Source organism: Vombatus ursinus, unplaced genomic scaffold (genome assembly GCF_900497805.2).
Source record: "Vombatus ursinus unplaced genomic scaffold, bare-nosed wombat genome assembly UNPS02014822.1, whole genome shotgun sequence".
Classification (NCBI taxonomy): Eukaryota; Metazoa; Chordata; class Mammalia; order Diprotodontia; family Vombatidae; genus Vombatus; species Vombatus ursinus.
In genome coordinates this window covers 13317130-13344836 of record NW_020954600.1, presented here as the reverse complement: position 1 = coordinate 13344836, position 27707 = coordinate 13317130, and the positions used below count along the sequence as shown (strand labels likewise).

The 27707-nt window shown below is 43.1% G+C and overlaps 1 protein-coding gene across 1 annotated transcript; it reads left to right on the top strand.

The window, feature by feature from the left end:
- On the top strand, window positions 1-27630 carry CAT (catalase). The gene is made up of 13 exons (XM_027837773.1): window positions 1-150; window positions 10224-10395; window positions 11059-11169; window positions 12419-12549; window positions 13431-13535; window positions 14145-14270; window positions 15445-15636; window positions 16308-16460; window positions 19269-19407; window positions 24176-24306; window positions 24989-25096; window positions 26391-26474; window positions 27399-27630. The coding sequence occupies exons 1-13, from the start codon at window positions 85-87 to the stop codon at window positions 27462-27464; spliced, it is 1584 nt and encodes a 527-aa protein (XP_027693574.1). The 5' UTR covers window positions 1-84; the 3' UTR covers window positions 27465-27630.
- Window positions 27631-27707: the final 77 nt, after the last annotated feature.

Below are 27707 nucleotides of genomic sequence, written 5' to 3'. Positions count from 1 at the left end.
GAGGCAGAGCGCGGAGTACCGCCGCCCAGCTCGCACCGCCTGTGCGTCTTTGCCTTTGCTGCCCGCTGCCCCGGCTCCCTCACCATGGCGAACGACCGAGACAAAGCCAGCGACCAGATGAAGCACTGGAACGAGCGGCGGGCCTCGCAGGTGCCTACACCCCGCGGGCTCGGGCAGATTCTCCGACGGGGTCCGAGGGTGCAAGGAGCGAGGCGGCCTGCAGCTAACGGCCCCGGGCTCTGGCGTCCTCGAGGAGCGATCCAATGACCCCTGGGGACGGGGGGAGCCATGCAAGGAAGAGTCCGATGCAGCTGGGGGAGCGGGGAGTCCATGATGTCCGCCTTCCTGAGCAATTTTCCAGTGACCATGGGGCGGGGCGGGGCGGGGCGGGGCGGGGCCTACCATCCAGTAGCCTTCCAAAGGAAGGTTCCAGTGGCCTCTGACCGAGAGGTGGAATATAAGTTTGGGGACCCCATTCCAAAGGAAGGTTCCAATGCCCACTAACGGAGGGAGGGCTGGGGGGATGTCAATTTCAGGATCTCCAGGGTTCCAAAGGAGGGTTCCAATACCGCTAACGGAGGGGGGGGCGGGGATGTCAATTTCGGAATCTCCAGGGTTCCAAAGGAAGGTTCCAACGACCACTAACGGAGGGAGGGCTGGGGGGATGTCAATTTCAGGATCTCCAGGGTTCCAAAGGAAGGTTCCAATACCGCCAACTTTGAGGCGTGGAATGTCCACGGGGAGAGTGAAGGGGTGTCAGATAGGAAAGGGTGGGACCTAGGAATCTTGGCAAAATCATCCGTATATTGCTAACCAACGAGAGGGCTGGCCTAGCCCCGAGTGTATAGTGGGGTTGCCAACTGGTGCAGAGGTTGCCCCTTTGGGGGTAGGAGGAGGCGGCGGCGGCAGTGGAGGAGGAAGCCCAGGGAAGCAAGCGAAATTGGCAGGAAGTAGAGCCACGTGAAGCCCTCCACTAGTGGAAGGTGCCGAGGGGCCGATTTCCACTCCATTTGGAGATTTTGAAACTCTGTGCAAACTCTATTCAGTACTTAGGCCGCCTCTTTCCATTCAGCGGGGGGGGGGGGGGGGGGGGGTGGGGTGGGGTGGGGTGAGACCTTATGAGCGATGAAAGCTCTCCCACCATGGGATGGGCAGCATGAAGAGAGTAGGTCACAGAAGTACGGCTAGAAGAAACCTGGGGTGGGAGGGGGCAGTCCAACCGGGCAGCTGAGACCCCCAGGGGATTAAGTGACTTGTTCAAGGTCAGACTAATTGTCGGGCAGGTTTTGAGCCCAGCACCTTTGGATCCAGAGTCTGTGCTCTTTAGCCATTTGTGGAGTGATGAAGGTGATTCTTGGTCAGGAAGGAGCTAAATTATATGGTCTCTGGGGTTCCCTCTGACCTTGGGATTCAGAGAAATGTACTCCAGGCCCTTGGTCATTAGGACTATTTCATCATTTATCTAGTTTACGCTTCCCTCCTCCACTCCCCTCTTCTCCCCCCACCCCCATTTATGAAAAGGCTTAGCCTGGCATATAGTAGGCACTTAGTAAAAATGCTTGTTGACTGACTGATGAAAAGGCTAATCATTCTCTGCTTGGTGTAAGTAAGCCATACTCAGCTGTCTGACCTTCGGGCAGTTAGACCTCCTAGTGATAGCACTTGAGAGGAAGGACACAGGAGAGGCAACAAAGCTTAAGCAGAAGGAGAAGTAAGAGCGGGAGAAGCTGAGGGGGACTCCTAGGTGGGCTCTGTCCCCAGACTGAGAGGTAGGCCTGGACCCTGGCCAAGGGCCCTCCTGAGGGTGCGTTCCCAGATTCCCAACCAGCTTCTGTTGGAGGCAGCATTACCAGGATGGCCTGCCGGCTGCTGGGACTTGAGCCTTCTCTTAAATCTAACACAGAGGCTGGCCGTCTTCCGGCAGGTCCGCAGGCTTTATTTTTTAATTTGAATCGGTACATTTAGTTAATAGCTTTTCTTTTGACATCGAAGTCATTTTTGGCTTCCTTCCCCCTCCTTTTCCTCCAGCTCTTAATTACAAAGAAAGTCAGTTAGGCAAAAAGCCCTTGGCCCATTGACCGGACCTGAAAGGGGAACAACAGCAAAAGTGCCTTCCCCTGGTGCTCTCAGGGGCCCAGAGGGGTCATCGTGTCTACTTAGAGCATGGCTTTCTTTTTGTTTTCTTTGCTTTGGTTTGCATGATTTTAGCTGTTGTGTGTACTGTTCTGATTCTGCTCGTCTCCCTCAGGCTCAGCTCATGCATGTCTTCCCATGATTCTCCAAACCTTCACATTGGTTATTTTGTACAGTGAAAAAATATTCCATTGCAACCGCATGCCAAAATTTGTTCAGCCGCTCCCGTCCATGTACATCAGCTTTGTTTCCTGTTGTTTGATAGCGTGGAAAGTGTTGTTATGAGTATTTTGTTATCCTTAGAGCTTTTCTTTCTGTTTGACCTCACTGGGGCATATGCCTAATCATGAGATTGGTGGGTCCAAGATTGTGGACAGCTTAGTGACTTGTCTCAGGAATTCCCAGACTTTTCCAGAGTGGTTAACTTACAGTATAGACATGTACCTGTCTTCCAAGCTCCAACGACATCAACTGCCTCCCTCTTTTATCATCTTTGTCAATTTGTTAAGTAGAAGCAGATAGAAAACTTAAAGTTGTCTAAATTGGCATTTTTAGTCATTAGGGATTTGGACACTTTTCCCATGTGGATAGTGTATGATTTTAAGGGGTATCTGTAAAAGGAAGGGGGTTGACTACATCAGCTTTTCTCAGACTGCTGCAAATAATTCTAAAATACCCCAAGGTTTTGTTTGGGTTTTGTTTTGGTTTTAATGAACCTTATGTTGTCAGTAAGCATTAAGAGTAACAATGTGAGAGGATTTGACTACATGGGTCTGCTAAAATTTTGTTTCAACTTGAAGTTGACAACTGTGAGAGCCCCTGGACTGTGTGATCTCCTCTCTAACTCAGCCCTGTCAGGCTGTGGCCTTAGAGATCTCTGGTTCCCCCATTTTACAGAAGGAGAAGCTGAGGCCCAGAGAGGCCAAGCAGTAACTTGCCCAAGGTTCCCAGGACCCAGTTCTTGAGATTCTCTGCCAGCTCTTACTCCATTGCTGCACACTTCGTGGCCCTGGTTTGCTGGGCCTCTGAATTAGCCAGATAAATAATGTGTGCTCCTGACAGATGTGGAGATACACCTGCCTTGGCAAGCCTGTTTGACCTTGGAACCAGGGTGTGAGCTCAACTGGAAAGTAGTTTATTGAGCATCTTAACTCATGAACAGATTCTGATGTCAGGAGAACAGGGCACTATATCATATCCAGTGAGCTGCTATTAAACTAATAATAAAGAGATATATGATTTACATTTTCAGGTATTCTATAGCTATTTTCTCTTTATTTGTCTTTGTGTCCCCTACCACAGTGGTGTCAAATGCAAATAAAATGGGGCCACAAAACCATACACTAGGATCCCTGCAGGCATATATTAACTAAGGAAGCCTCATATTAACTGTATGGCCTATTGTATTTTTGTTTATTTTGTTAACTATTTCCCAATTATGTTTTTATAAGTGAGGGGGCAGTGAGGTGGTGCAATGGACAGAGCACCCGACCTGGAGTCAGGAGGACCAGAATGCAAATCTGGTCTCAGATATGCCCTACCTATGTAGTTTTTATTGATGTTTCCATAATTATCCCATGTATCACTCCTTCTGCCCCTCCCAGAGAGCCATCATATATAACAAATACTGTTTTTTAGAGAAGGAAAAAAAATATCAATTGATCAATATGTTGAAAAAGTCTGAAAACATGTATGATGTGCAATGCTTGTGGACCTCTCACCTCCATGAAGGGGTAGTTTGGGGTGTCTTCTCATATCTCTTCATCAGAGACCTGCCGATTTTTATAATTTTGTTACATTTACTTTTGATTTTTTGGTGTGCAGTTCTTTCCATTTACGTTGTTGTAATTATTGCCTGTTGTCTTTGGTTCTGCTGAATTCACTCTGCATCAGTTCATAGAGATCTTGTCATGCTTCTCTGTGTTCATCACACACATTATTTATATAGCACAGTAGTATTCCATTACATTCATGTACCATAGTTTATTTAGCCATTCCCTGACTGATGGCCATCTACTTTGTTTCCAATTCTTAGCCGTCACAAAAAAGTGCTGCTGTAAATATTTTGGAGTACATGGGGACTTTCTTCTTATTAATGGCTTTTTTGAGGTATAAACCCACTAGTGGAGTCTCTGGGTCAAAGGATGAGGACAGTTTAGTAACTTCATTTGCATAATTCCAAATTGCTTTTCAAAATGGCTGTACCATTTTCCAGCTCCACCAATAATGTGTAAGTGTGCCTGTCATTGCACAACCCCTCATCATTGATTAGTGCCTTCCTTTTTTTTTTTTTTTTTTTTTTTGCTCATCTTTGCCAATTTGCAGGGTGTGAGGTGAAACCTCCGGGTTGTTTTGATTTGTATTTCTCTTATTATTAGTGATTTGGAGCATTTATTTTTTGGCAGTGGTTGTGAATACTTTGCAGTTGTTTAGAGAACTATTTGTTCACACATGTTGATTACTTATGTATTCCCAATTACATTTCAATCTGGTCTGGGGACATTCTGAAATGTTGTTACAGGCCTTGGGTGTGTTTGACACCTTTGCCCTTCAGCACCTACCAGAGGACCAAGTGTGCAGTATACCTTGCATAATACTTGTTGAACTGCGGCTTCATTTCCAGTTTCTTTAGGTAAAAACAGAATGAGAACTTTGGCTGTTTCTTACTAGTTAGCATTAAATTTAATTAGTAATAGCATCATCTGACTTTATCTGGTTAGTTGGGGATTTCACTCCTTGCCTCATAAGTGAGCTGCTTTGTGGAAATGTGATAAGATTTTTGTGCCTTAGCCTATATCTTGTCTTTTCAGTGAAATCTTCATGCTGACCCAGTGACATTAAATATTATATTTAGCAACTGGGAATGACATTAGGGTCACACTTAGAGTTGTTTAAAAGATTGTTTTTCTTATCTTTCTTACATCTTACTAATAGAGGAGACAGAAATATAAAGTAGCTTCCCACATATGGCAAAAGGAGCCAGTATCAGAGGTGGAATCACAAAGGTCTGGTTCTCTGCCTTGAAACAGATCTTAGGTCAGGGATGGAGACCCTGTGGCCTCAAGGCCACATGTGGCCCTCTAGGCCCTGACACATTCCACAAGCTTTGTCCACATTTGAAAGTGGTGGTTTACTTAAAAAAAATTACAATGAAAAATTTGCTGCTTCCTATGTTTACCTTGTTTCATAGAATAAAGATACTGCTTAATTTGTGATAATGCAGTTCTGTCCGCTTTACTGATTTTGGTAGCCTTTTCTACTTTCTCTTCCTTCCTTTATTTGAAAGCATAGATCAGTTTTCAAGGCTGCCATGTGTACTGTACCACGTAGGTATTGAATATACTCTGAGTATATAGCATTTGGGGAGGATGAAACCTCTGATTTAATTGGTAGAGGGAACTCCCATTGAATAAATACCCTCAAGCAGTGTAGATTGGCATCTGCGATGTCACTTAAAGCCCTGGGTATTTGTGATGGTTGAGATTCTCTCTCTCTCTGTGTGTATGTGTGTGTGTGTGTCTGTGTGTGTGTGTGTGTGTCTGTCTATCTCTATCTCTGTCTCTCTCCCCTAGGTTGGAAGTGCAGCTCACCATCTTGGGCATGGACTTAGTGCAGGTAGGCTTAGGACTCTGCAGTTCAGAACCCCTGAGCTCAAGTGATCCCTCCGCCTCAGCCTCCCCAGAAGTAGGATTACAGGCTTTCCTTTGATCAATCGCTCCCTCTCTCAAGGGCCCCCCCAACGGTTCAGGTGTTTCATGACTGCTAGGCTGTAGTGCTGCTGACTCTTTCTACACCTCTCCCCAGACTGCGGGGTTATCACATAATCGATGAGCTTCTTAGCATGGTTGACGTCTTGTTACTCTTATTAGCTCCTACAAAGTTAGAAAGAACTGACTCAGCTTCTCCAGCTGTCTTCAGTCAGCGAAGGCGGCACTGCTTTCCATCTGATCAGCGCAATGACCCACCCTAGTGTGGCTCGGGTTTTTATTTCTTGGGCTGTTGCTTGATTGCCAGAGATTTTTTTTTTTTTTTTTTTGCATAAAAAAGCAAAAGACAAAGTCTCAGCATTTTTTGGAGGGGAGAGTCCCTCATTTAGGATGGCTTAGGTGGTGGGATATGTAACATTTCCACTCCTTAGTTCACTGTTCCTTTCAACTGTTGATCCATACATGTGAAGGGTGACCGTGACCCGTTTGTCACAATAGAATTAGACAAGCAAGAAACAAATTTACTGCGTGATTATGGAAGACTCTCGTACACGGGCTCAGTCCAAAGGGATAGGCTTTTTAGTCACTTTCTTCTCATAATTCCAAATTGCTTTTTAGGCTGGTTAGCTCCATCAGCCATACATTTGGGTGCCTGTTTTTTCACCTCTACTCCCCTCCCCACAATGTCACTTGTTCCCGTCTTTCATTTTTGCCGGTTTTCTAGGTATGAGGTGAAAGCTCGGAGTTCTCTTGTATTTTTCTTGTTATTAGTGATTTGAAGCATTCTTTCATATGGCTCTTAATAGTTTGAAATTTCTTAAAGGCCATGTTTGTGGCGTTAGAAGCTCAGGCATGGCTTAACAAGTTGGAAAGGCTTCAAGGACTGCCCAGGGGTGGACTTTCTGTTTATAGAGGACCAGCCTAGCTCAGGGCAGAGGCTCCTCACTGGCCTGGCTGCAGGGGAATGAATTTTGGGGGCCCTCGCAACTGTCCAACACTATCTACCTGAGGTGATGTATGTAAAGTGCTTTGCAAAACCTAAAGTATGATTTAAACCTCTGCTGTATTTGTAATGGTGGTGATGATGACTAAACCATGGCAGGATTGTGATCTGTGTTGGTAAATGAAATAGAAACGCTAATGAAATCATGGATCCTGATGATTATGGAAGTATAAGGAAAGACTTTTAAGTCAGTTGTTTTAAAAAGATGATTCTAAAAGGGCCTTACCATAAACAAATCATATTTACATGCCTCCTCATCGCAAATAAAGGGCAACTAGCTAGTGCCTTACATAGAATGCCAAGATTGGAGTCAGGAAGAGCTGTGTTCAGTCCAGCCACAGACACTTGACCCTGTTTGCCCCAGTTTCCTCATCTGTAAAAATAAACTGGAGAAGGAGATAGGAAACCACTCCAGTATCTTTGCCAGGAAAACCCTGAATGGGGGGTCACAAAGGGTTGGGCACAACTGAAATGATTGAACAACATCATAAATAAATTATAAATATCTGTAACCTTCATTATCATAAGTAAATTACAAATATTTGCCATCAGAAACTTCAAAAATATGGGCTCATGTTGCATCTGGCCTCATTTAAGGTAAACCTCAACAAGCCCTTGTTAAATAGTGGCCTAAAAGTAGAGAGAGGTGATCTTTGTAGCATTTTTTCCCTAGTGGAACAAGTCAGCTGGAATACTTGTGGTTGTCTTGCCTAAAGGCAGAGAGAAGGTTCAGTATCTTTTGAAAATCTCCTTCTAGTTCTCTGACCCAGTGATTAAATCATGCTAATCTAAGGGGGAATTGATTTATTCTTTTATAAGGAGGAGGTAATTCTCACGTCCGAGCACATTATACATCAGTCCCTTTAGCCCGAGGGTTGTGTTGTGCCCTGGGTCCGCTCTACCTCTCTGAATGATCTGCAGCAGTAGGCTGTAATTGCTGGATGGTGTTGACTCTGTCAGATCCTTACCCACGGACTCTTGGGGCTCATAGCTCCACTGTTCCTCACTGCTTCTCAGGGAGCTCGACTTTCCCACTTTGAAGGCTGAGGAAGTATAGAGCTATGGGTTTGTGTGACCCAGAGGTGCCATAAGGTAGACTATAATGGCAGGACCCATATTTACAAGAATTTGTAGTCTTGACTAGAATCAGATATGGGAAGATTTGAGTTCAGTGCTATTAATTTCTTTTATTCCGCCTCTCTCTATATATGTATTTTAAATTTTATTGATCTCTTTTGGTTTTTCCATCACAGTTTTCCTGATATCTTCCTTCTCTCTTCACAAGAAACAAAAACAAAAACAGTTAAAGCCAATTCCTGGGCAGCTAGGATAGAGCCGTGGGCCTGGAGTCAGGTAGATTGTCTTCATGAGTTCCAGTCTGGCCTCAGACGCTTAGTAGCTGTGTGACCCTGGGCAAGTCACATCGCCCTGTTTGCCTCCGTTTCCTCATGTGTAAAATGAGCTGGGAGAAGGAAACGGCAAACCACTCCATTATCTTTGCCAAGAAGACCCCACAAGGGGTCACAAAGAGTCAGATACGACTGAAGAACACCTGACCAACAAAACCGATTCTGACGAACAGCGTAGACTGCGTTCAGTACCTGTTAAGTCCTCCACCTCTCTCCAGGGAGGGGGCATGCTGGTTGCATCCGCTGCCCCCTGAGCCAGTGTTGGTCATTGCTGTTCATTTCGCCGTTTTTCTTAACCTCAGTATCATTCTGAAGAAACCTGAAGTTTCATTCCTTTTTAGTTATCTTCTTTCCAATCGCATTTCATTCTTTTAGCCACATCGTCCTTATTAAGGCCACTAGAGGAGACCCATTGTCTTGGTTTGAAAATCTCTTGTAATTCCCGTAAGGATACTTTGGTTTTCATGGCGGTTCAGCCTTTGCATCAAGAATCCGTGGCTGACATTCATCTTCTTATTTAATTTTTAAAAGTGATTTCCTCGTTGTGCTTCTCTGTGGCCTCAGAATTACTTGGCACGTTCATCGTTAAGCAGGGGCCTGTGTTCCTTTTGGCTCTGTTTATCCGATCAAGACTTGGCAAATTAAACTCTCAGACTGTGGGTCTATCTTGCTCAAATAATGATCTCTTCTTTCCCTCTGGCTGGTTTGTTCTTTTAAGTTTTTTTTCATGCTTAAAAACTTGTTTCATACCTAAAGGATTGAAATCCACTGAAAGCAGACCTTCAGGGAGGCTCCCTCTAGCTTTAGAAAACGGGTTATCACAGTCCAAAAAAAGCTTGTTTTCAATTAGTGTAAAATGTCTCATTATGCCTTTTTGAGTATAAGATTATTATGGGAAGTATATTTAACTTGAAGAAAGTTAATAAATTACCAGGGCTTTTGTTTTTTTTTTTCAGACACTAATACTAACCACGGTCATAAATCACCTGTATGACAAGTCTGAGTAAAGTGGTTGTTTTGAAATTTGCATTATCCCTGATGTTCACGTTTCCATCAAATCATCCTCTAATGTTTCATCATGATCTGGAAGGGATCCTGGATTCTGGACAGCTAATAACAGCACTTACCTCCCAGGATAGTTATGAAAATTAGATGAGATAATATTTATAAAATGCTTACTTAGCACAGTGCCTGGCACATAGCAGGCCTGTAATGAGTGCCCATTCTCTTTCCCTCCTTCGTCTCATCCCCAGCCTTGTGACTATGGGAAAGGTACTGAATCTCTGAGCCTCTGATTTCTTTGACTATAAAATTCAGGTATAAATATTTACTATGGTATTTGTGTCAGGTGAGATAATGTATATATAAACTGCTTTATAAACCTTAAAGCCCCATATCAATGTCAATTCTTAACAATAAAGGACTGGGCATGTGTTCATGGCTGATGTCATCGATCAGCAGGCATTAAATAGCTACTTTGTATCAAACTCTGGAGATATGCATGCAAAGAATGACACAATCCCTACCCACGGGGAGCTTCCATTTTAGCGGGTAGACGCTGAGGATATAGATGAATATATTCAGAATAAATAATAACGAAATGAGGTGGCAGGTGGTTAAACACAAGGTAGTTTGGGAGGGAGGGCACCGTGACTTTGGATCAGATGCAGGTAGTACTTGAGCTGAGTCTTCGAAGAAGGAGGTTACTCAAGATCCTCTTTGCTTTGGGATAAGCGGCGTGACCAGTAGGGATATTTGCCAAACATTTCTGAAATAAAGATGCAAATTTTAGCAAGAGTCCTGAAAATCACAGCCGAGCAGAATGTTAGGGATGATATATTTAATGGGTCAAGTGGAAAAAATTGTGGAGAATGACCACTATGATGGTGGAAATTGGGGATGTATTGATATTAACTAATTAAATGTCGTTTTAAGTGTGGATGATTTTTCTATGCCCCTGTTTCTTTTTAGAAACCTGATTCCCTTACGACGGGAGCTGGTATCCCCGTCGGAGACAAACTTAATATTCTGACTGTTGGACCTCGGGGGCCCCTTCTTGTTCAAGATGTGGTTTTCACTGATGAATTGGCTCACTTTGACCGGGAGAGAATTCCTGAGAGAGTTGTGCATGCCAAAGGAACAGGTGAGATGTGCATTTTATCTGGTGCATCGTAATTATTTTATCCTACCTGGGTTGAGATGGGCATTCTCAAGCCCTAATTTTATACTCTTGTCTTAATGATGAAATAGTTTGCCCAGTTCTAGCATAGACTTTGAATCTCTGCCCTTAGAAGTTTCTGTTGGAAAACTTACTCATTTACCAGAGGGTAAGGAGGAGACCTGAATCTTATCGTGTAACCCGTCATGCTCTATCTTTCCATTCATCTCTCCTGATGGTTTTGCCAGATTTTTCATCATGGTTTTTCATTAGGCATTATGGTGTCTTCATTGAGTGACTGTTGCCATTCTTGCCTCTAAGGTGCCTTTTATGCTTTCCTCCCCCAGCCTATAATTCTTTGTCTCCTTTCACAAATGTTACTTTTCTTTAAGCCCCGGCTCAAGACTTTGCACCAGTATGAAGTTTCCTCTAGTGCTTTTTAGATGTCTTTGGCTACTTCCCTGAATTCCAGCTCGGTGCCCCTGGCTTAGCACCCCAACACGGACACCTCATTTCCTGTACATTGTAGATTGTAAGCTCTCCAAGGGCAGGGAGTACCTCTCACTTCTCATAGGTAGGTACAAGATAGGGACCCATTCTATACTTGAACGATTGTTCATAGTGGTGCTTTCTGTTCTTGTCTCGTAGGAGCATTCGGATATTTTGAAGTCACTCATGACATCACCAAATATTCCAAGGCAAAGGTCTTTGAGCATATTGGGAAAAGGACTCCGATTGCCGTTAGATTCTCTACAGTCGGTAAGTCATCACTTTTAGTTACCTGAGGACCATTGCTTTGTAAATTGCACTGTCTGCTTTGTTATTATTATTGGCTCCAGCCTCGCTATGGGACCCTATGTGGATAGAGTGCTGGGCCTAGAGTCAGGAAGACTCAGATCCGGCCTCAGACTGTGACTCTCTCTGTGACCCTGGGCAAGTCACTTGACCCCGTTTGCCTCTGTTTCCTCATCTGTAAAATGAACTGGAGAAGGAAATGGCAAACCACTCCAGGATCTCTGCCAAGAAAACCCCAAATGGGCTCACAACTGAAACGACTGAACAACAACAACAACAAATATCATTCATGCAGAAACAGGCTTCTTTGAGGTTAAAAAAAAAAAAGGAGGAACTTTGAAAATAGAGCAAGATTTCAAAAAAACAGAAATTTCCTGATACTTGTTAGCAAACCACTTATATCTTACCTGCTGGAATCTTGAGTAGTAACACTTAGGGGCTGTGACTTCCTGATCTGTTACTGAAACTCTCAGGAATTAGTTGAGAGTTTCTTTACGAGCACTACTTCAGAGCCCTGAAGTTAAGATTTTAGGCCCCTCCCCAAATTGTTTTTTGTGGGTTTTTTTGTTCCCCTTTTATTACGATATAACAAATTTGATTACAAATAAGGAACTTGTGTTTTAACTCTGCTTAGCATCAAACTCATGATATGGCAGTTCACTTATTCCTCATATTTTTTCCTTAATTTTCAGTTCCCTTTAAAGCTTTTTATCTGGAAATTTTGATTCGTTGTGGAACTGAAAATACCTTAGTATTAGTCCAAGACAGTTTGAAAGTTTAGCCTTATGATCACTTGGGCCTTTATTATGTTCCCTATTTTATCTGAACGAATAAATGAAAGAGCATTTCTTAAGTGTTTACTTTGTGCAAAGCACTGTCCTAGGCACTGGGGTTTCAAGACAATCAAGATAGCCCCAGCTCACATTCTAACAGGGAGAAACAACCATACTTAGTACTTTTTACCTTCTTATTTGTCCATTTCCTAGAGTGAATTAACATAGTAAGTTAGAGAAGTGATCATCTAAATACAAGGGTGGGGAACCTGGGGCCTCAAGACCACATGTGGCCTTGAGGCTGCAGATTCCCCACTCCTGATAGAACACCAAGAATTTAATTTACTCTCCAAAGTGGCAGGAGAATGAAGCGCAGGGTTGTTTTGGCCTTCTCGGAAGACTGTATGCTCTCTAACATCTGTTCACGGTTCCTCTTCCAGCTGGCGAATCTGGATCAGCGGACACTATCCGTGACCCTCGAGGCTTTGCTGTGAAATTCTACACTGAAGAGGGGAACTGGGATCTCACAGGAAATAACACGCCCATCTTCTTTATCAGGGACCCACTTCTGGTAGGTGAAATTGTTGTATATCTTGTACTTGAGAAGACTTGCTTCAGAAGGCCAAAGGAGAGAAAGGGGCCTTTGTTCCGAGATTGCCCAGTTGTCTTTATAGGAGACCCATTGCAAATGAGGTCTTGCATTTCAAGATCAAGAGAACAAGTGGCATTCTTAGTCTTGGGATTTGATATTGTCATCATAATCATGGCAGCCCTATGGGATCTTGAGAGGAGGGGCCTCCTTTCTCAGGGCATATAGTGAAGGTTTGGGGGGGGGTGGGGTGCTGGGAGACATGCAGGACTTTGTGTGGAAGTTAAACAGATAGATTAGTCTGTGGACAGTTTAGACAATAGCTGGGCACTAGCTAGATATAGTAAATAGAGCATTTCGTTGTAGTCTGTTCAAGATTCTGACTTACTTGAACAGCATCTTGATATAAAGGCTGGATAGCTGGCCTTGGAGCCAGGAAGATCCAAGTTCAAGCCCAGCTTCTGATTCATATTAGCCAAGTGACTCTGAGCACTCACTTCTCCGTGATCAAGCTAATGCCCTGAGAAGGTGCTAACCTGTGTCGGTTCATCTGGGAGTTCTCTACCCCGGTGGAATCTCTGATCACTTCCATCCTTCTGTTCCTTTACATTGTACTATTTTAGATTGTGAGCTCTTTGAGGGCATGGACTCTCTAGCTCCATTTTGTGTCCTCTGCCCTTTGTACCGTTCCTGGCCCATAGCAGGTACTTAATAAATATTTATTGACGGACAGGAACCAGTATGATTGGTTAAATGTGCAGTATATTCTATGACTTAACCCTCAAGCAAATATGGAAGAGAGGAAGCCATAATTTCTGTAACCTGATTTTGGATCTCCCCCCCCCACTTTTGTCCCCATATAGTTTCCATCCTTTATTCACAGTCAGAAGAGGAACCCTCAAACCCACCTCAAAGACCCTGACATGGTGTGGGACTTCTGGAGTCTTCGCCCTGAATCTTTGCATCAGGTAAGAGTGGTTGTCTTTTACTGCATTGTAATTATTCCCCATGAGGGAGGAATTTATTAATGCTTTATTTCATGGGATTTGGGAAATCATTTTGGGAATGGCCTTTACCTTTCCTCTTGAGGGGCTTCTTCTGATTTCCTAGGGAGACTGTTCTATGACAGAGGTGGGGAACCTGTGGTCTTGAGGCCACATGTTGGCCCTCTAGGTCCTCAAGTGTGCCCTTTGATGGAATCCAAAAGGCAAAGGACCTCACTTGAGGACCTAGAGGGCCACATGTGGCCTCAAGACCACAGGTTCCCCACCCCTGTTTCATGATTTTTTTCTTTAAAAAAACCTTAAACTGCTAATGTAACCAAATTAGAGTTAGATTGGTAGAGGAAACAGATTGATAATCTGATTTATCATGAAGTGTTTAATTGTGTTTGGGGCATGAAAAGTGAAGATGACATTCTTGTGGGTATATTTTTCTTTTATGATTCAGGAAATAGGAGTGTAATGGGCAGTGTGCTACCACCCACTCTGTATCGTCTCGGTGTTTTGCTGTAGCGTGGGTAAGAATCTGTTTGGCCATTTTGCCTTGAATGAGATTTTCTTCTCCTTGCCTCCCAGGTTACTTTCTTGTTCAGTGATCGTGGAATTCCGGATGGCCATCGTCACATGAATGGATATGGATCTCACACCTTCAAACTGGTTAATGCTCAAGGGAAAGCAGTTTACTGCAAATTCCATTACAAGGTGATTCTCAGTTAGCTTTCCAGATATAGTCAGCAGGATTTTTTAGATCTTTCATTCAACAAATATTTGTTGAGTTCAAGTAAATGAATGATTCTGAACAGTAGAAGCAAAATTCTCCTTTTTTTTCCCCTCAGAATCAAGTTGAATTCTTTGCTTTTGGAAGGTACTAAATCGTAGGATTTTAAGACTGAAAAGAACCTTTTAAATGACCTAGTTCAACCCCCTCATTTTGCAGGTGGGGAAGCTGAGACCCAGAAAGAGGGAGTGATTTTTCCCTAGGTGACAAAACTAGTTAATTACAGACCTGGGCCTAGACCTCAGGTCTTTTGTTACCCAGTCTAAATGGTCATTTTATCAGCTAATACTGCCTCTTATTAATTGGAATGTTTTAAAAGGAGCTTTTCTGTATGATACTGGTATTCATAACTATAAGTACTAGGCCGGGGTAGGGAACCTGTGGCCTCAAGGCCACAGGCTCCCCACCTCTGTTAGGCATTGAGAAGTCAGCTTTCTTTAAAAGAAGAAGTCTATTTAGTCACATTCTGAGCTAATTCGAATATCATAAAATGGAGACAATGTGCTTTTTGTTTAAAACAAATTTGTATTGATCTCTTTTGTTTTTAATATTGCTTGTATTTTCCATTGTATTATTCCTCCACCCCGTGCCAGAGAGCTATGGGAATGTACATTTGTAGCACTTACTGAAAAAAATAAAATTATATGTCAGTAAACAGTTATTAAGTTCCTACTACGTGCCAGGCACTGTGCCAAGCACTGAACATAAAAAAGAGTCAAAAGACCATCCCTTTCCTTAAGGAGGATACTTTACAATCTAAAGTATACTGTGTATATATGTTCATTTGTTTCACAGATATTTATTAAGCACCTGCTAGAAATATTTTTATAGAACAAATTTTCAGTATTAGACAAACACAGTTCCTTGGCTCTTCTAAAAATTAGTGTTGCCAAATGGCGTTTAATGACCTAATAATGGATTTGAAATTTGGAAATGATGTTACTCAAATATACTCTCTGTGGGTCGTTTAATTATCATGGAAACCAGCAAAGGGCCCTTACTTATGACCTCATAGTCCTTTTCTTTGTGGCTTGTTAACTTTAGACAACTTTGCCGGTTAAGCTCAGTCTAAGTGCTTCTGTTGTTTTTCTCTTTTAGACTGACCAAGGAATCAAAAATCTTTCTGTTGAAGAGGCTGCAAGACTTGCTCAGGAAGATCCCGATTATGGCATTCGGGATCTCTTTAACGCCATTTCTTCGGGCAACTACCCATCCTGGACATTTTACATCCAGGTCATGACTTTTGAGCAAGCAGAGTCATTTCCATTTAATCCATTTGATGTCACTAAGGTAAGGCAAATTAAAGGCTTGGGTGGCCTGTCACTTCCTTACTCTGTATTGAGTATGGAAAAGGAAAAGCAGATTATATGCCAGCAACCTCCAGGATGGTATTGTCCTAGAATTTTCACAGAATGTTTCATTCTGGTGTGTAGTTCCACTGCAGGTGGTCAGTGTGCTAATGAGCTCTTCCAGCTGCTTGGAATCTTATGTATATTAGTCAAGGGTTAAATTTCGTGAAAGACGCTCTCTGAATTTGCTGTTGCCCAGAATTTGACCAGTGTAGATGGTGGCCTCAAAAATGATCCTCCTGAAATACAGGAAATGGGGTATAGAAATCTGTTCTGCCTTACAGGAAAATTGAAGGGGAAGGGGATAAGAGAAGTGGGGGAGAGATAGAAGGGAAGGCAGACTAGGGGAAGGGGTATTCAGAATGCATGCCATCTTGGGGTGGGGGGAAGGGCAAGATGGAGGGAAAATTTGGAACTCAAAATCTTGTGGGAGTAAATGTTGAAAACTAAAAATAAATAAATTTATTAATTAAAAAAAAAAAGAATGATCCTCCTGGCTTTTAGTATTTGTCATAATCACTGACTTTGTAAGACGGGATGCCAGGATTTCAAAAAGTAGTTTTTACTTTTTTTTAGCTTATCTGTCCCATGTTATGCTTCTCTCATTTCCAGGTTTGGTCTCACAAAGACTATCCTCTTATCCCAGTTGGTAAACTGGTCTTAAATAGGAACCCTGGGAATTATTTCGCAGAAGTGGAACAGCTAGCCTTTGACCCAAGTAACATGCCACCAGGCATTGAGGCAAGCCCTGATAAAATGCTGCAGGTAAGCCTAAGCCTGGTGGGTTTCTGTATTGTTCAGACCATCCTAGACTAACCTTCAAACCAGCCTCACCTTGAGTTGGAAGTTGGTGATGTTACATGCATGGGAATGCTTTGGGGTGAGATCATCAGTCAATCGGTGAACATTTATTAAGTGCCTACTGTATTGCCAGGCACTATACTAAACAGCAGGGGTACAATAAGGCAAAAGACAGTTCCTGCCCTCAAGGAACTTACAGTCTAATGAGGGAGACCACAGGCAAACAAATATATAGAAAGGAAGCCATACAGTAGGATAATTAGGACATAATTAAGAGAGGGGAAGCTCGAATTAGGAGGGGTAGGGGAAGGCTGCCTGTAGAAGGTGGGATGTTAGTTGGACCCAGGGAGATCAGTAGTCAGTGGAGGAGGGAGAGCGTTCCAGACATGGGGGACAGCCAGAGCCAAGAGATGAAGGAGTCTTGTTCGTGGAACAGCCAGGCAGCCAGCATCACTGGATAAAAGAGTGCATGTTATCCCACTAGGCCTTTTCACTACCAATCCCTTAAATTCCACTTAATAATGAATAGCGTTAGAGCGAGAGTCCATTAGGGTTTTAAGATTTTGGCATTTCCCTTTTTTTTAAATGTGTCTCAGAAAAATATTTTCTCTTTGTAATTACAGAGTGCCTGGCCCATAGTAGGTGCTTAATAAATGTTTATTGATTGATTATTCAATATTAGTCATTGAAGGAGGGATGGGCAGTTTATTGCTGGGAATTAATAAGCATCAGGATGCCTTATTCAAAACTCTTCTATTAATTTACTCTTTTGTCAGTGTGGCCCTTCAGTTTTTCCATTTGTAAACAGGAAAATCTCGATGATTTTGAGTTTCTATTGCTGATGTTAAAGATGCACCACTTTTGCCTTAATTATTGTCCTTATAGTCCTTAATATTGGGTATATTTGGCATAATTTATGATGTGAGCCCATACACACCCATAACATGAGGAGGGAGTTTTAGCTACTTTCCTTAGATAAGAATGCAATGGGAAAAGAGTTGGTTTAATAAATTACTGAGCAATTATCTGTTTTTTTGAACTGTGTCCATGAACCAAAGTTTAACCAGAAGTGAAGTTTTTATAAACCTATCACAATTACTACCTCTTGTTTTCTTACATGATATTATATCTTAATATACTGATTATTATTATTATTGAAATTAAATAGCTGTAGAAATAAATCTGAATGTTAAATACTCTTTATGGGACTCCACAATTTTTTTCCCAGTCTTTGTTAACATAAAATTGAGATTTTGCATTGCTGTAATGAATATGGACATTCTGTTTTGTGTTGTGCTTTGCAAAGTTAAAATTATTCCATAGACTTGTTACTTGTTTTTAATAGCTAGGCTGTTTGGTTATGGCACCATACTGCAGCTTGCTTAACCGTTTCCCTGTTGTTGGGTGTTTGGACCTTTTTCTATTATTTTGGAAACTTCCCAACTGTGTGAAATGTCCCCTAGTACACCAAGAGTAGGGGTGGAGTAGGAGAATATGGGAGGGGCCGTGGCCTCGCTTTTGTTTATGGAGTGATCGCGTCTCTAGCCTTGCCTCTAGAAGGAGAGTCAGCTAAGCCCCAAGCCCAACGTAGAGCCTAGACTGTGCTGTCGGCACAGACAGAGGAAAAAAATTGACCCTGGGTTATTTGCATTGGCTTTGGGAACTGGATTCAGACTGTAAGTGTGGTAAGTTAGCGACCCTGGAGGAATGGGAGAATGAGAACAGTTTGTTCTGACGGCCATGAAGGCAGCTGAAGCAGGCACCGTGGAGTGCGCAGAGCTTGGTCAGACGTTGAAGACAACAAGGTCACCCAGTGTATCCCAGGCCGTCGCCAGTTGTCTTGACTTTTGTCTTACTTCTGGACTTCGATGACTCTGGAAGAGAGAGACTGACGACCTCGTGCAACTCTGCCTCACTTCAATCCAGTTCATGTCTGAGTCGAGACATGACCCTGGGGTGTCATTGGTCCTCTGAACTTGGAGGGTGAGCAAGTGAAAAGAGCACTGAACTAGAAATTTAGCACAGTAGTGCTGAATCCCAGTAGTTTAATGTCCTCTGAAGTTTGGATTCAGTTAAAGGGTCACGCTTGAGGACCTGGAGGGCCACATGTGGCCTTAAAGCCACAGGTCCCCCACCCCTGCTCTAGGACCTTGCTCTTGCCCTACGTTTTCTTGCTGTAGTAGACAGAGTATTTTGACCACCATTTAATCTTTTATGATTAGATTTGTGTACATCAGGTTCATCATTTTAAACTAGCAGCGCCGTAACTATTTGCGAATGTAGAGCATATTTGTGAAAGAACTGATTTGTAGTGGGAGTGTTTTCTCTTTTATTGAACTAAATTATCTTATTTTCTAGTCTCTTTCTTTTAAAAGTGGCATGTCGTAAAAAACCACTGAGGGTTGCAGTAGGGTTTTGGTTAATCAGGTCCTTTTAAATTAGTAACTTCCATGGGAAAAGAAGCTAAACAAATACGATTTGGCTTTGTTGGTAATTTGTAAACTGAAAAAAAATTGAGGTGATTATCTGCGTAGAATAGATTTTAAAATTAATGTTGGCTTGACTTGGACTACGTCGTGGAGAATAAACAACTTTTCAGTAAGGATGATGTCTGTAATAAAGGCTGAACCCGGCCTCCAGTGGGCTATAGGCAGTGTTTTGCAGTCATTATTTTGTATTTGGTGCTTTATGGCATTATCTTCCCTTCTGTTAATTAAATAGAGTAAATAAACGTTTACAACTTGAAGTAAACATTCAAATTCATTATTTTAGGGCCGTCTTTTCTCATATCCTGATACCCACCGCCACCGTCTAGGACCCAACTATCTTCACATCCCTGTGAACTGTCCTTACCGAGCTCGAGTGGCCAACTACCAAAGAGATGGACCCATGTGCATGTCTGACAACCAAGGTATCCCCCAAACTCTTTGGTACCCTGTGCAGGAAGTTTACTGTGAAATTTGTGGGGTCTCAGGATTTAGATCTGGAAAGTGGCCTTCAGGAGGCCATTGAGTTCAAACTATAACATTTCTGGATGAGATAAAGTAAGACTCAGAGGGTTGTGGCTCACACAAGAGCATGCAGGGTAATGAGAGGCAGCCCTCAGATGTGAGCCCCAGGCATCCGGGGACTGGGAGTCTCACACTTTTCCGTGATGCCACTTTCCTTACAACAGCCTTGTAAAGTGTGAATTATGTTACCATTATGAATTATGGACCATTTTGGCTACTAAAAAGGGAAGTCTATTCAGTAAAAAAAAAAATCTGGGATTTATTATCAGCTCATTGAATTTTCCACTTTGCAACAAGTTGTTTTGATGATTCATACATAGCTAAATATAACAAATTACTTTAATCTGCCCTCTTGAATTCTTGAGTATCTTTATGGGAAACTGAGCCCACTTCTCTCCCTTCTCCCAGCCCCCCCAATATACAAAATATATATCCGTGATAGACCGTATGTAACTTTATACGATTTGTTAGGAGCTTAACTTTTAATATCAGCAAAATCAATTAAGTATACTGTAGGACTTTTACATTTGATTACTGTATTTCATCATATTCTTGTATATCTGAGAAGTCACTGATGTTCCCTCGTAGGTGTGTCACAGGGGGTCCGCCCAGTGTGTTGGGACTTCCTCTCATGTTCTCTTGACAGTGTAAGAATATCAGTGGAGACTCAGGCCGATGGATAGTTTTCTCTTTTCTTGCCTAGCTTTGTGGCACATGCTTCTTTGATGGCATCCTTTCTATCATTTCTCCTGCATAATCTTGTTAGCCATAATTTACAGCCAGTCATGATCACCACTTGCCTCTCCATCACCTGATCCTCACTTCAGTTCTTTGTAGCAATTGTCAGTCCCTTCCTGTGTCCCTTTCACTTTCATTTTGCCCATTCATCCCTGGGTATATTTTTAGATTTAATTTTCTCTCAATCAGTGGTAATCCACTGTCTCTCCTTCCCACCTCACCTTTTCCTCATTTAGAAAGAAAGAAAAACATTTATGGTCAAGCAAAACAAGTCATCCCACTGTCCGTGCTATCCCAAAACATGCTTCCGTCTACATTCTGAGTCCATCATGTCTCTGTCAGGAGGTGGGAAGCGGGTTTCATCAGGAGTCCTCTAGAATTCCGGTTGGTCATTCCTAAGTCTTTAGAGTCGTTTGTCTTTCTAGCATTGTTGTTATTATGGTATAAATTGTTTTCCTGGTTCTGCTCATTTTACTGTGAATAGGTTTACACAAACGTTCCCAGGTTTCTCTGAAACCATCCCCTTAGTCATTTGTTACAGCATCGTAGTGTTTGATTACATTCACAGACCATAATTTGTTCAGCGGTTTCCCAAATGATGCACACCCCCTTTGTTTCTAGTTCTTTGCTGCTGCAGAAATTGCCTCTACAAGAGTTTGTTTGTTTAGGACTAATGCCTCTCTTACTCTGCCCTGCTTTTCTTTCCCTCCTTTCCCCACCTTGAATGAAATGTATTTCTATACCCAAGTCTGTGTGTTTATGTGTGTGTGTGTGTGTGTGTGTGTGTGTGTGCTCACACACGCGGGCCCTGCTTTGCTCAGTCAGATGAGAGTGAAGCTCAGTTGTCGCCTGTTCCCCCCGACCCTTTCTAACTTGTGCCCATCAATTATACAAGAGAATCTTCCTCATCTTTCTTTTCCCTTCCCCCTACCCCCAGTGGAGTTTTCTTCTCCTCTCTTCCCTTTCTATTAAGATCATCCAAACATAACAGAACCATTCCCAGGCCCTTCCATGACTCCTGATGGTGATTGGATTCTGAGGGGGCGTTGTAGCATCTCTGCAGATTAGAATGTGAGCGGTTTATGTTTTCCTGGTCAGCCGTTTTTGCTATGAGATTCCTTACATTTTCTTTCTTTCTTTTTTTTTTTTTTTTTTTTTTTTTTAGTCTTTTGACTTTGATTTAAGTTTTCTTGTTGCCGTGTGGAGTCACTGGCTTCTCTTTTTTTCATTCTGATTTTCAGGGAATGTGTCGCTTGGCTTAGATTTGTGCTTCCTGTGCCAGACTTATAAATGTGTTCATTCCTTTTCCAGTTCTTTTGTCCTTGGCTGTCATATCTTTTCCCAATTTTTCTCTGAGCACTCTCATTTTGTTGATAAAAATATTTTTATTTATTTGTTCATTTTTTAGTTCATTCTTCATCTCTTCCAGGAATTCTAGTTGAACTGGTACCCCAGCTATGTTTGTCCTTATGTGGTTTTCCTTTTACTAGTTCTACTTAGTATGTGCTTAGTTCATTTTCTTCTCTTTGCAGCTATTGTTTCTTATAGATTTTAATATTTTTTCATATTTCTCATTAATCTAAATGGCATTTTCAGTTAAAAAACTTTCATTAAGCACTTATACTGTGTTGGGTACTGGAAAAACAGGCAACACCGGAACAATCCTAGGATCATAAATGTAGAGCTGGAAGAGATGTTGGAAGCCATCCCTCCCCTCCCCCCTTTGCCTTTTTGTGGATTCTCTCATATAAAAATATCTTCTTACTACACAGTGCCAAGTCCCCTCCATCCCTCCTCCCACCGCCTTGTACCTATCCTTTTTCTTTTTAATGAGATCTAGAGATCCTGTACCACCACATCTCACTGATGTCTGCAAGGTTAAATTGACTTCTTGCGTTAGGATTTCCAGTTCATCTTACTTATTAACCTGATTTGTGTGCATAGAAATCAGAGGCTTTTTTCCCCCCTTGGAATTTTAGTCTTCTGTAACTTTCTGGGCAAGGTTACTGCTATTTTAGCTCTTTCTTATGTGTATAGCGTTGTTGACACATGTAGGTGTTTTTTTTTTCCCCTTAATTTTTATCTTAAAGCCCTTTTGATTAGCTTTGTAAAACCTGACTCCTTATGGCCCTTGGCAGGTGCTTTCCATCTCTGGCCAGGAGCCCATCGCTTGCATTTTCAGCTGTGGCTCAGAAATAGGAAAACCAAAGGAGGACTGGAAGTTGGTGTCGCTTACGTTTCTTTATTTTTAGGGAGGTTGAACATGTTTCAAGTTGTTATTTACCATGTGTGGTTTTTATTCTGTAAATTTTTATATACCTTTAACGATTTGTGTGGGAATTGGGTTTTGTTCTCAAATGTTTTTCTCCATCTCTTATAAATTTTAGAAGTTGTTTTGTGTTACATTGGCCATGAGTGGTTTTCCCAGCCTGTTTTTCTTCTTATCTTGATTAGAAAGAAATTTTTAGTTTTTTGGTAATTGTATACCATGTGCCTTGTCCCCAGTGGTTTCTTCTTTTTGCTCAGTAGAAAGAATTTTATCTCCGTAATTGAGATTAATACATTGTTCTATTTTCTTGTATTTTTATGTGTTCTTTTTAATGGTTGTCTATATTCTAGCTAGAATTTAAAGTGTTACCTTGTGTAAAGTCTGTGTCTAAGTCCACTTTTCACTATGTTGCTAATCACTTTTTCCTAGCAGTCTTTATTCAATTTATACCATCCCCCTATTTTTTATATCTTTTATCAAACTCTAATCTTTTATATGCATTTGGTGTACTGTCTGGGGTCTGTATTTTGTGTCACTATAATTGCTTGAGAGCATGTCCTAAAATCTAGAAGTTCAAAGCACACTCAGCAGTTTTGTTATGATTTTACCCAGTTCTTATCCTAACCGCGCCATTTTATTCTTGTAAAAGCTTTTTTAAAAAAAATTCATTTAATCTAATTTGACTGTTTTATCTTTCATAAACTCCTTTAAGAATTCTCCCTCTAGAGAGGTAGAATGGAGTAAATTATCTCACATAAAACAGATAAGAAAAGACTTTTACCATGGAGGGGAAATGGGAGAAGGTGAGAGGGAATGAGGCAATCTTATTCTCATTGGATTTGGCTTAAGGAGGGAATAACATACACACTCAATTGGGTAAGGAAATCTGTATTACCCTACAGGAAAATAGGGGAGCAAGGGGACAAGAGAGCAGGGAGATGGTAGAGAGGAGGGCAGATTGGGGGAGGGGTTAATCAGAAGCAAACATTTCTAAGGAAGGACAGGGTCAAAAGAGAGAATAAAATAAATGGGGAGTGGGATAGGATGAAGAGAAATATACTTAGTTTTTCACCACAGCAGCAACAAAAAAGAATTCTCTCTTTAGCCATAACTGTAATACATTTTATTTTTATATATATATATATGTATATATGTATATATGTAGATACATACACATTTACATATACACACACATCTTTCTCTGTGTGTGTGTGTATATATATATATGTTCCTCTAATCTTTTTATCACGTGACCTTTTGTATGTAGGCCACTTATCCATTTGGAACTTATTGTTGTTACGTGGTGTAACCTGGTGTTCTAAATCTTTGGTCAGATCACTTTCCCATTTTCCCAGCTATTCTTGTCAAATAGAGAGTCCTTCCCCAAGTCATTTGTGTTCTTGGGAAGGAGCCCCTTCTTAATAAGTAATGGTAGTAAGCATTTTTCGATACGTGATTGGGCCTCTCCTGCTCCCTGACTTTGGACAGCCAGGGGAGCTCAGTGTCCAGGTGAGGCCGTTCTAGCCACGTTGCTGATTGACGTATTCTCCATAGTCTTCGGTAACGCTTCAGCGTGCATGTCATTAAACTTGCCGTCAGTAAGAAGGCTCCAGTTCTCGTAGTGGAGTGGTGCACAATTGTCGGTTTTCTGTTCCTTCGAGGTGGGGCTCCCAATTACTACCCTAACAGCTTTGGGGCTCCTGAGGACCATTCCTCCGCTCTGGAGCACCGCTATCAGCTCTCGGGGGATGTGCAGCGCTACAACAGCCTCAACGAGGACAACGTCACCCAGGTAACGGCCGGCAGCTGCCGGGGCCTTCTGCTCCCTGGGCGTCTCCGTGATCCTGAAGCATGTGGTTGTGACAGAGTGAGCACACGTTGCTCCTACTTGGGAAAAGTCGGAGAGCTGGGTGCCCTGTGCACCCCCCACCCCGCTTCCCCCCCAGTCACAAGCCTGACCCGGGGGGGACATTTAGTGAGACTCAGAGAATTATAAGGGCTCACGTGGTTAACGGGGCCGTTGGTTTTCTTTTTCCCTTTGTACGTGTGGGTGTCTGGGGGGTAAAGTGCCCCTGGATTCAGAGTCACTGTGCGTGCACCCTCACAGAGCAGGAAGGCTGCTCCCCAATCCCCCAGGGGTCCGATAGGTGGGGAGTGCTCCCTCCCATCCCCCACAGGGTAAACTCCTCGAGGGCAGGGATGTTTCTTTGGAGTTTACAAAGTGTTTTCCATCCATCCTCTCCTGAGGCCTTAGTCGAAGGGGTTCAGGCACGACTGTGCCTCTTTTACAGACGGGGCGACCAAGGCTCAGAGAGGCTGTCACCTGCCAGGATGGGGCGAGAGAGATCCCAGGTCTCTGCAGCTCCAAGTCCAGCGTCCGTGCTTTTCGTGACTCCCCGGAAGTCACAAGTTCCATTGGTTTTTTCTAGGATGAGCTGACCCTTTGGCTTCCTGTGTCCTCTCTGTCTCGTTAGGTGAAAACGTTCTACAACATGGTGCTGAACGAGGCGCAGCGCCAGCGCCTGTGTGAGAACATTGCCGGGCACCTGAAGGACGCCCAGCTTTTCATCCAGAAGAAAGCTGTGAGTGATCTGTGTGTGAGGGCCGGTGCCTCGTTCAGGGGGGCGGGTAAAGGCGAGGCCGGAGCGTATTTGGAGCAAAGGACTTCCATGTTCTTTTACCTGATGGTCAAGAGGCCATGGGGACTTCTTCCTTTCTCTCCAGGGTTTACACTGACCCTCAGGCGGAACATTAAAATGCTCAGTCACAATTTCTCTGAGTTCTTAAAATCGGGTGAATTCTCTCCCACTGTTTTAATTTGGCTACTGCCCCATATTGTGCAAGGTTCGGAGCGCTGCCTGATAAAGCTACAGGGCTGACCACGGACTTCATAAGCTGTAGGCAGCGGGAGCGTGGCTTCTGCCCATGGATCGCTGAAGAATGTTGGCGGCTGGCCCTTTTTAAGAAATGAAGTAGGAATTTACTGAGGTGGGGAGAGCCACACGGCCTCTGGAGGAAGCTAGCTCAGGGTGATACTGTTTCCTCAAGCATTAAAAAAAAAAAATCACCTTTAATAAAGTACCTGAGGGGAGTGAAGCCCCCTCCTCCCTTCTGCTCACTGGCCCTGAGCTGACGTGTGTTGACAATCCCTCCACACCTGTCCTCCCCCTGGCTTGTCCCAGTGCTCAGGTTGTGGAGAAAGCTGCTCTGCCTCTCTTCCCAAACCTTCTTCACTGCCCCAGGGCAGGGCATGGTGCGGGCGCAGAGGCCTGATCTGAGATGTCTGTGTGGGGAGTGCTTAACTGTGGGGTCTGATCCCTTCTGCATCCCGGGGATGACCCGCTGTGACCCGGAAAATCTACGTAACATTGTTTGGCCTTCCTTTGGTACCAGAGAAGAAATCTGAATTTTTTTATTTTGTGGGGTGTTTGCAGGACCTTGTTGTGAAATTTGGGTTATTTGGTCATAGTCTCTGTGTCATCTGCTGGCCTCTGGGTGTCATCTGAGGCTTCCACAAAACTCCCCCAAAATTCCCATTTAATTTCTTATGCCGACCCGCGATAGATCGAAACCGCAATGGGGAAAGTCGTGACGTGGAAGGGATAACTGTATTTCTTTGTATCTCTCTGTTCCTGGGCCTTTGCGGTAAAGAACCTCTCCCCCCACCCCCACCCCCACCCTGGACTGGACTGGCTTCTTGCTGGGAATGCCTTCGTTAGGACGCTGGAGAAGTCGCTGCTCCCTCCGTCTCCCCGTCCGTCCGTGTAATCATGATCTGGAGGCAGCCCTGGCACCCATTCCTCCCTTACCCCTGGGCTAGGGGTTGTATTGTGAAGTGGTTTGTGCAGTTTTCAATTTATTTTAATTTGGTTCCAGGTGAAAAACTTCAGTGATGTTGATAGTGACTATGGGTCCCGGGTCCAGGAGCTTCTGGATAAATACAATGCTGAGGGGCACAAGGTAAGACTTGGCATGGTCTGGTAGTCACAGCATGGCACCTGACTTGGGTTAGGAGTGTGTAGCTTTAACTTAGCGGCATTGCCCTACATTTTAGCAGATAACAAGATAATTGAGAAGAAAAGAAAGCTTGGGGCAGCTAGGTGGCACAGTGGATAGAGCGGTGACCCTGGATTCAGGAGGACCCAAGTTCAAATCTGGCCTCAGATACATAACACTCACTCCCTGTGTGACCCTGGGCAAGTCACTTAACCCCATTGCCTAGCCAAAAAAAGAAAAAAAAAGACTTACAAATTAGTTAACTGTAAATGAACTCCAGTTCCAAGCAATTTCTGAATTTCTGTTCATTTTTACCGTTTTGGCTCCTCTGTGATGAGATGTGACTAGAAAGTATAGGACGGCCGAGGCCTGAAATGGATGGATGGTCTTGTGGTCAAACATTGTATCCTCTTTTCTTGTGTCCAGTTTCCTAATGTGGTCATTAGGTTGTGATGGATTAGTCCTTCAGAGTGTTGGCTTTTAGTAATCCCTCCCTTTCACTGCTGGAGACCAGCTAGGGTGATCTTTTAGCTCAGTCACTGGTTTTCCTACCCTTTACCCTTGGTGAAACAGATTCCAAACAGAGGCTCAGTTAAGTCTCCATCGGCCACAGGGCCGGGCTGAATGTCACTGACCCAGCCACACTCGGACCTGTGTGATCATCAGTTTAGGATTCAAAGAGTCCTCCCTTGCCTCATCTAACCCACTCGTTTCTACAGCGGAGGCCCAGAGAGGGTTAGGTGTTTTGCCTAAGGGCACACACGGTAAGGCCCAGGACCTTGGAAGAGAATGTATCATCTTAGCATAGTAATAATGTCCTAAGTGGAAAATACAGTTGCTGCTCTTATGTGTTGCTCTTAAATTAATTTGTCTTCCTCTTTTAAATAGAATGTGATTCGAACCTATACTGAGTCTGCACCTCAATTGGCTGCTAAGGAAAAATCGAATCTCTGAACTCAGCAGAAAGATCTTTTCTCAGCTGAAAGATGATATTACAGATGAAGCTACAAGAAGCTGGTCCTTATGATCAGTTGCCGCACAATATAACACATCTATCTGTATGCTCAATGCTCCCATCTGAAGGCCTGGTTTTATAAAAATATTCACATTTTGCAACCGATAATGCTTATTGTCCGTTAATACTTTGGACCCAGGTTTAGTAGTACTTGGGAAAAATAATTTTTCACATTTATGTTG

What these genes read in the sequence shown, in the direction of transcription:
- CAT (XM_027837773.1), top strand. Translation starts at nt 85, where the DNA reads ATGGCGAACGACCGAGACAAAGCCAGCGACCAGATGAAGCACTGGAAC. An exon ending in ACTGCAAATTCCATTACAAG is followed by an intron (nt 14,271 to 15,444) that starts GTGATTCTCAGT and finishes TTTCTCTTTTAG; the next exon opens with ACTGACCAAGGAATCAAAAA. An exon ending in GTGCATGTCTGACAACCAAG is followed by an intron (nt 19,408 to 24,175) that starts GTATCCCCCAAA and finishes TGTTCCTTCGAG; the next exon opens with GTGGGGCTCCCAATTACTAC.